The sequence below is a fragment of the Mixophyes fleayi genome, chromosome 3 (genome assembly GCF_038048845.1).
Source record: "Mixophyes fleayi isolate aMixFle1 chromosome 3, aMixFle1.hap1, whole genome shotgun sequence".
NCBI classification, from domain to species: Eukaryota; Metazoa; Chordata; class Amphibia; order Anura; family Limnodynastidae; genus Mixophyes; species Mixophyes fleayi.
Window position 1 is genome coordinate 88,894,957 of NC_134404.1, and position 9,739 is coordinate 88,904,695.

A 9,739-nucleotide genomic window follows, 5' to 3' on the forward strand; every position below is an offset into this window, starting at 1 on the left:
TTTTTAAGTATATGAAAGGGAGGGGTGGGGGCTTTGCCATTTTAGTTTTGACACTTTTTTTTTTTTTACAAGTTTTTAATTATTAACTACAAGTGTGCAGTGATTTTTGTGACTATTTGTGATGGAGAGTTGGAAGAAATACTTTATTACACTATACACTTCATCATCATCCTCAACACTTATTTATGTGGCGCCAGCAAATTCCGTAGCGCTTTAACAAAGTATAAAGACTCAATGCATTTTACATCCTAAATAAGCCAGATCATTCCATAGTCTGGCTTCCAATAATCAGGGATGGCACTACCATTGGGCAAACCTAGGGCGACAGTGGTCATGGGACAGCTAAGGCACTGCTTACGTGGCATAATATCCCCCAGTATTCTGTTCCTGCAGCGTCCGCACAGAGTGCTGGCTGCTGAAAAGGAGGAGGAGAAGCTGGCAGTTTCTTACCCTTGATTTGCCGACTATTGTTCCTCAATGTCCGTGATATGCTGGGATTGTGGAGCTGGGCTATGATGTCACAGCCCAGTACTAATTATGCCTCAGTTTTCCATAGTTTGCGCACAAAACTGGCAGCTAATGTATACTACTAACCTGTACTTTGCATCCTCTTGTTGTGCACTGTCCATTGTTGAGCTGTTGTGATATTGAGATACATAAATACATATATTTTTGCAGTAGTTAAGTGGTATTTCTGTGCAATCTGATACCACCTTTACATGGTGTGGTCCACTTCATTAAAGGGGTCCTGGCTCCTAAATGTCATAGATCCTGGACAGGTTTGTTGAGTTGCAGGTAATGGCTTATGAGTATGGTCCTTAGACCACATTTGACACCTCTTGTTCTGTAAAGAAAGAGCATAGACCTATTGCAGAGCTCCTTGCAGTAAGAGTGGCTTGCTGTGCCTCCCTTATGTCTACAACCCATACCCAAGATTACTTGTGGGGGAGGGGAATTACGGAACATAAGGGTTAAATTAGGGTGTGCTTTGGGAAGCATGATATAGTAATGCTTATGCTCCTTAATGCCTCTAACCCACCCCTAATAACAACACACTGCCACAATAACTATGGGTGAGGGATAGGCGAAATAGGGGACCATATGATGTAGCCTCAGGGTGAGCTGGGACCACCAGATAAAAAGGTTGTCTGGATAGTGTTTCTCCCTGTCTATGACATTGCCAGGTATGAAGAAGTCAGAGGATCAGCACATCACTGATGCCTCCTCCAATATGACCAGGTTAGTTTTTGGGGCGCTTTAGCATGCAGTAAATTCCCATTGTGGACCTCACACAAACCTGAATTGTTATTCCTGATAACAGTGTTATAGGTCCTGTATAAAGACATTTAAAAACATGCATATTAAAGGGTGCACAAATGTAAAATAAAAGTTGGCCCAGTAAGAAAAGTAATCTTGTTACACTCAAAAAATGTTGGATGCTGGCTGGTGCTTTCTGTTATCAGACACTTTTATTCATTTATTTTGCCCCAAAACACTTTGTGTAGTATGCTTGAATTGGCCAACAGATGGGAAGTCTGGTATGCATAGCCCACAATCACAGCCTTATCATAAATACATCGGATTTTAGCCAGCTCCTGATAGTTTTGCATATACAATATTTCGGAATGTTACAAGTAACTCTTTTATATAAAGCTTATTGCGTTTTATGTTTAGTGGTCTCTTAGCCCTTTGTTATAGAGTCAGTTACTGGTGACCTAATATAATGAGCTATGCACCATATTGATGACTTTATGATGACATGTACTATGCTAGGGTTGACAGAGTGATCTGTTTTCAGGCAAAGCGTGTGAATCCAGGAGCTACGAGAGTCTCTGCAACGTCCAGCAGGCAGAAGACGATCATGTCAGTAAAGTATCAAGAGAAAAGCAGGAACTCCAAAATCCTCACGTCAGATCACACTTTTGTACGCTGCTTTAATGTCTCCACAATAATTTGTACCATATTAATAAAACACACAGGATGTATTTTGTATGTCACACAAATAATACATAATTTCAAAACATTTTGACCAAAGCAACTGAGCAAAATGCTCAGTTGAACATAGTGGGTGGAGGCGGAAAGAAAAAAAGACCATATTTAAATCTGGAAAAGTTTCAGCTCTAAAATGTATGAACCAGCGTTAAAGCGGAAGAGTGGGGCAAGCACCAGACAGAATATGTGTCTGGGAGACTTGCGTTGCAAAATATGCACTGAAATGTTTTTGCCCTGGGTGATGGGTGGTCACTGGGAGGTACAACCAGACTATGCATCCAGTGATAAAAGGAAGATGAAAATTAGTACTGCCCCATATAAGTACAAACACACAGCCAAAACAGCCCAATGTGCATAAATATACATAAAGCAATATAGTATAAAAATGTTTCGCTTGAAATAAAGGCAGCCGCCACACCCCTTACTATCATTATTTTTTAGGACCAATGAAGAGGGTCAATTGAGCAATATATTGAGAGGAACATGAGGTTTGACTACTGAGGAGGAAGTCTGAATGTAAGGCTAGGTCACGTATATTCTACCTTCTCACTTGTGCTAGACATGTGCTTTGTAACCCCACCATTATAAGCACAATGACCACCAACATCAGATGCCATTGGGCATGGAGTTTTAAAGGCAAATTTAAATGCATTGTATTATGTGAGTCACACTCCTCAAAAATAACCCCCACAACATTCGTTACAGATAATAGAAGTTTTGATGTGAAATATGATAATGTCAAAGTTCCATATACTTGTTTCTTTCTTAACTAGAATTCTCCCTTCTATATCTTACAATGGAAGATGCTATAAGGCTAAGACACAACATGAGCATGTTCTTCAGGACTAAAAATGCATCAGTAAAACTATGGATTATAATAACCACAACCCTCTTATACTGTTTAATGTGTGAGCTGTACAATATAGTTCACTGACTGTAGTGGAAATTGCTCCCCCAGATACAGATAGTGGTGATGAGCCGACTGCAGCTATGATGTGTGCCATTCATTTTGCTGCTGACTAAGTATTTGCTAATCCCCTTTTGTCTAGGGGAACGATGACTGCTTATGCAGGAACAGTATAGGGGAGCTGGCTGCATCTACCCAAATGCACATATGAAATTTCTCATTTGTGGTGGAAGCAACATTTTATTTATATTAATTAATTCAATAAATAAATAGACTGGAGAGAAGGTTCATATTTTCCCCATGAGGTTGTCTTCGTCAAAACAACATATTTCTGTTCCGATATGCACATGAACCATAGCTGTCGAGTGTGAAATATCAATGCAGTTATTTCAGATGGTGTCCTGACCGCTTAATTAATGATTAACATATCTGCAGAGAGAAAATCGGATAACATATTAATGGTAACAGTGAGTGAGATAGCTATAATATAGATATTGTACTTTAATTGATGTGTCGTGAATGGTTCAATATGCTCTATCTGTGCTAATGGCCTCCATTTATTCTCTTTGGGACACATCACTTAGCCCTTCATAATGAGTTTGCTGAACATGACAATTCATTTAATGTAATTCGGGCAATATTGTTTCAATATTGATGGAGAAAATGCATTTGCCTGTATGTACCACAATTGTGATGCCTGCTGTGAGCTGGGGTGAGATAACAGCTGCTGGAGAAGATTACAAATTACAGGTCTGCCAGGCACTAAAGCCTGGCTCTGTAAGGATGACAGCTTTGAAATAGCCTTTCACTATTGCTGTTTTTATTATGTGGGGACATAATGAATAAAACATGGCACGCTTCAAGATTTAACCTTCAAATATCTGCTCTGTAGGTTGAAGCCACTTTGTCTGCAAAATGTGATAATGATATACATTACAGAATGACACAATATTTGTGGCTTTCAGCAACATATATAAAAGATTCAGATGCTCACGGGGTACATTTACTAAACTGCAGGTTTGAAAAAGTGGAGATATTGCTTATAGCAACCAATCAGATTCTAGCTGTCATTTTGCAGAATGTTCTAAATAAATGATAACTAGAATCTGATTGGTTGCTATAGGCAACATCTCCACTTTTTCAAACCTGCAGTTTAGTAAATGTACCCCTTGGAGTTTAAAATATTAGAAATAAACCTGTGTACTGTGAAGAAAGTCTTTCTTATGTACACTGTTCTTGTTGTGTTTACTATGTATAGTTTAGTAAGACTTTTAAAGGAAGGAAGACTGTTAAAGAAAGACGCTTATGGAGCACAACAGAAGACAGGTGTGAAATAATTAAATGTCCGTGTCTAATGTGAAATATACTAAATTTCTGTCACAGTATGGGAATTGTTACATGTATGTAAGATATGTTACTTACACCAACACAGATGTGTATTTTAAGTTTAAGTAACCTTTCAAATAGAAAAGCTTGTTGCACCTAGCTTATTTATTTTAAGAATCTGCGCTATATGCTATATAGCCTTTTCAGTTGTAACATATTCAGAATTAAGCATTTGAATTTTATGTTGGTTTTAACATATATTTGGATTGGCGACTACTCATAAATAACACTGTAACACAGAGTTGAATTTTCGCTACTGTGTCATTGATTATGTAATATTCAAAAGTGCACAGTACATGATCATTTTATGTTCTCTGTGGGCTGTGCTATAGTCTCATTGACCACCTAGTCCAAGGGGGAGAAGTGGGAGTTACTGGGCCTGATTCATCAATGCACGCATACTGAGCGCAACCTGTCTTTAGTATTAAACGTGCACATTTAGGCGTTGTGCATGCCCCAATTGATCAAGGCACGGATCTCAAGCTACGTCCGCTGTTAAAATCAGGTGTATGCTCTGCTCTGCTACACAAGACGCTGCAGGATACGTCCAATACCTTTGTGGCATATAAATTCACAAAAGTATGCACAGGAAAAATAAATATTGAATTAATGTCATCTGCTAATAATAAAGGCATTAATGATAAAATAGTTTTAAAAGTGTGGATAGGGTTATTTTATTTTTCCCCAGAAAATTTGTTAGGGTGTTCTCAATGTCTACTGGGCATAAAATACATTTTTACAATTGCTTGTGGTTGCAAACACATGTTAGAGCATGCATACAAGACTGTCATCACTGCTGATTAGGACTAAAGCTGGGTACACACTACGAAAATTTTGCTGAAAATATCCTGACTCTGTAAACTCTGTGGAGATCATACACCGCTGGTCACGAGTGCATATACACTTAGGAATTTGCCCGACATCGGTCCAATGTACAAGGTGATGTTTAGTCAGTTTCTAAAATCAAATCAAAGGATACGATGTGCTTTGGAACCATAAAACATGATCGTGGGAGCGTACCCACTAATGCAACATCGGACCTAACAGTCGTTTATCATGTGATTGGCATGATAATCAGGTGAAAAACCTGTAGTGTGTACCCAGCTTTAGACTAACCCTGTAGCTGGAGCAAGAGATACGGCAGAAAAACAAATAACTTTGAGATGGTCCACGCAGGATTCGGACATGGCCACACACTTTAGTTTGGAACGTCCTTACTGTACAGTTAATATGGTAAAATGCCCGTTCCCCGCCCTGTTCACTCCCCAAATTCATAGGCTGTAGTAAGTGTCCTTTGCATTCCAAGACGGAGGGGACAGGGCTATGTTTGCGGACTTATCTCCCTGTTCTGGATTTTTCCTACGATACTCTCAAAATCGTCAAGTATGTGCCTTGATGAATCAGGTCCACTATGTATGAAAAGACCTCTCTCACCTACCTGTTTGCCGTCTCCTTCTCCATCGTGCTCATATTCCTCGTCCTCTTCTGCAGATCAAACTACAATAATTAGGCAAATGTTTCTGGCCATGAAATAACCCAGACAGGGTGCCTGGTTTCGTGAGTGCCTACAGACATAAAAACAGCTCTAGCTTTGCAACGGTGTCTAATCGCTCATTGGAAAAGCCACTAATTAAAAAAATATGAATCCCTAAGATTCAGCTGAACATTTTTCAGGAGGATTTATATGTTTAATTTTAATGTAATTAAAACCATAAAACATTTTTGCATTTTCCGTTATATTGTGCCATAGATTGTGAAATGTTACAATATTACATGCAGTGATAGGCCTTTCAACATTCCAGTTTAACGTGACGCTCTTGAAATTCGTTGAGTATTTTAAGGTGTAAATATACTTTTCTATGGAACATTTATAGCTGAAAGTATTTGTGTGTACTAAGAGTATATGTATATGTCATCCTTTTAATAAAGACACATTTTTGCATAGCTTGTTAAATGCGTTTTATTTCTGAAATGATTGTAAATCCACATTTTGTGCTTTTATTTTATTAATCATTAAGTTATAAATTGAGAAATATTCATTATAACAGGACTAACGGTCGGTCTAATGAAAAAATTGTTTTTGTTCTTTATACTTTGTAATGAGTCATAATCAGATTTACATGAGGCAATTTTGATAGTAGGCTCCTTTGGGTATAATTAATTGTATTTCATGAGTTATACCAGAGAATAACATTATCAAGAAAATATTATCAAGAAAACAGAGCGTACCTGCCATCCTCCCACCAAATTGTTTTCATCTGCTTAATTGTGTTACACGGTTTTGTGTTTCTTTTTCATTTATTATTTCTGCATTCCTTTCTTAAAAGACTAATGGGTTTTCAAAAACAAGAAATAAACAAATACATTGATCCTAGGAGCAAGACTGTAAATCCAAAGTAATTCAGCATAATGCAATCCCTTCACCCCCGTTAACAGACCTTAATGCTATCTATCATTTGTGGGATGAAATGGAAAAATTCAAACTATTTGGTGGAGGAGAACCACATACTTGCCAACTCTCCCAGAATGTCCGGGAGACTCCCGAAATTCGTGTCTGTCCCCCGGACTCCCGGAAGAGCTGGCAATTCTCCCGATTCCTGGCGGCTCTGTACATTAAACGGAGGGGCGGGGCTTAGTGGCGCCATGTATGCGTCATTGTGGCATGATTCTTTGAGTCCCGCCCCCACACACCCACCTGACTCCCGGGACTCAAGTTGCCAATGTTGGCAACTATGGAGTACCAACATGAGCTGATTTCCAGCAACTATTGCAGGCCTAGCCAAACTGTGGCTCTGTGAAACTACAAGTCCCAGCTTACCCTGCCAGCTATCAGCTGACTATACAGGCAAAGCATGCTGGGAATTGTAGTTCACAGCACCTGGAGAGGCACAGGTTTGCCAGGCCTGAACTATTGGAAGCAGTGGAAGTGATCTGGACGACATTAAAGCCATGTAGAATTCAGGCTGCTCTGATTGGGGAACAACTAGATAGTTGTGTATACTTCTTTTAATAACAAAAATCACTGCAGCAAGTTCCTCATCTGGGATGCATGGTTGGAAGTTTGAGTGACAGCAGCACAATTTCTGCAATCCCATTTATTGTAATCAGCTGCTGGAAAGTTTCTGCAACATAAGTGGTCAACCTATACACAGTCCAGCAATGCACACGTCTGGAGATGCAGCAATGTGAGCAGTTTGGGACAGGAATAGCAATTGTCCCTAATAAAGGTATTAATATACTATCTATCATCATTCCTGATGTTATTGCTGTGTATACAAGAGTATGTTTATGACAAATAACTTACTGTTGCCATGGGAGTCCCAACGTACTTAACTAACTGGTCCGTGAAACAGAAGATAGGTTAGAATAATGAAAAGCTATATGTAAGATCACACCATAATACGTTTCTGAACAGCCTCAGGTTTCGTATAACAAAGGACCAGTGGCCCAAATCAAATGTTTTGTCCATATGAGAAGGCAGCCTGCCAGAGTATTGTGTACAAAATGTAACCTTAGACCCAGCTATCTTTTTAATGCTGGCTCATCAGAATGAGTCAGATGATCTTAAAAAATTTACCAGGTCATGGATCCTTTTCAATGATCGTGCTCAAGTGATTTGCGCTTTGATTTTGAGGATTCTGGAAAGTTATTTGATTTTCATTGTACGCTGTCATATTCATTGGTAACAGAAACGTAACGGCCTTTACTCTGCCTCTAAAAGGAAAAGAACAAAAGAGCAAATTCAGAAAAATAAAGTGATCTGTATAAATGTGTTATAATTTGTTGGCATTGAGATACAACAATCCATTCATATAAACAGTGAATTGGCCACCTTTTTTTTTTTTTCTGTTACAACCCAGGAACTCATTGCCAGCCACTATACACCGAACCTTGTCTCCTTGCACACACTCTACACAGAACCTTGTCTGCTTACACAAACACACTCTACACAGAACCTTGTCTCCTTACACACACACTCTAAACAGAACCTTGTCTCCTTACACACACACACACACACACACACACACACACACACACACTCTACATAGAACCTTTTCTCCTTACACACACTCTACACAGAGCCTTGTCTCCTTACACACACACTCTACACAGAACCTTGTCTCCTTACACACACACACACACACACACACACACACACACACACACACACACACACACACACACTCTACATAGAACCTTTTCTCCTTACACACACTCTACACAGAACCTTGTCTCCATACACACACACTCTACACAGAACCTTGTCTCCTTACACACACACTCTACACAGAACCTTGTCTCCTTACACACACACACACTCTACATAGAACCTTTTCTCCTTACACACACACTCTACACAGAACCTTGTCTCCTTACACACACACTCTACACAGAACCTTGTCTCCTTACACACACACACACACACACACACACACACACACACACACACACTCTCTACATAGAACCTTTTCTCCTTACACACACTCTACACAGAACCTTGTCTCCTTACACACACACTCTACACAGAACCTTGTCTCCTTACACACACACTCTACACAGAACCTTGTCTCCTTACACACACACACACACTCTCTACATAGAACCTTTTCTCCTTACACACACTCTACACAGAACCTTGTCTCCTTACACACACACTCTACACAGAACCTTGTCTCCTTACACACACACACACACACACACACACACACACACACTCTACATTGAACCTTTTCTATTTACACACACTCTACATAGAACCTTTTCTCCTTACACACACACTCTACACAGAACCTTGTCTCCTTATACACACACACTCTACACAGAACCCTGTCTCCTTACACACACACTCTACACAGAACCTTGTCTCCTTACACACACACTGTACACAGAACCTTGTCTCCTTACACACACACACACTTTACATAGAACCTTGTCTCCTTACACACACACACACACACACACACACACACACACACACACACACACACACACACACTCTACATATAACCTTTTCTCCTTACACACACTCTACACAGAACCTTGGGCTAGATTTACTAAGCTGCGGGTTTGCAAAAGTGGGGATGTTGCCTATAGCAACCAATCAGATTCTAGCTATCATTTTGTAGAAGGTACTAAATAAATGACAGCTAGAATCTGGTTGCTATAGGCAACATCCCCACTTTTTCAAACCCGCAGCTTAGTAAATCTAGCCCCTTGTCTCCTTACACAAACACTCTACACAGAACCTTGTCTCCTTACACACACACTCTACACAGAACCTTGTCTCCTTGCACACACACTCTACACAGAACCTTGTCTCCTTACACACACACACACTCTCTACATAGAACCTTTTCTCCTTACACACACTCTACACAGAACCTTGTCTCCTTACACACACACTCTACACAGAACCTTGTCTCCTTACACACACACTCTACACAGAACCTTGTC

General features: G+C 39.7%; 2 protein-coding genes across 2 annotated transcripts in view; one reads left to right on the forward strand and one right to left on the reverse strand.

The window, feature by feature from the left end:
- LOC142143792 (guanylate cyclase soluble subunit beta-2-like) overlaps window positions 1-6,210 on the forward strand; it is a 51,734-nt gene extending 45,524 nt beyond the window's left edge. The window contains exon 16 of the mRNA XM_075201940.1: window positions 1,799-6,210. Coding sequence (XP_075058041.1) covers window positions 1,799-1,938 — 140 coding nt within the window. The 3' untranslated portion in view covers window positions 1,939-6,210. The remainder of the gene's footprint in view (window positions 1-1,798) is intronic.
- A 742-nt stretch (window positions 6,211-6,952) lies between these two features.
- The window catches only part of CCDC195 (coiled-coil domain containing 195), a 57,306-nt gene continuing 54,519 nt past the window's right edge, over window positions 6,953-9,739 (reverse strand). Inside the window, exon 3 of the mRNA XM_075201941.1 lies at window positions 6,953-7,999. Within this exon, the coding sequence (XP_075058042.1) occupies window positions 7,867-7,999 (133 nt within the window). The 3' untranslated portion in view covers window positions 6,953-7,866. The remainder of the gene's footprint in view (window positions 8,000-9,739) is intronic.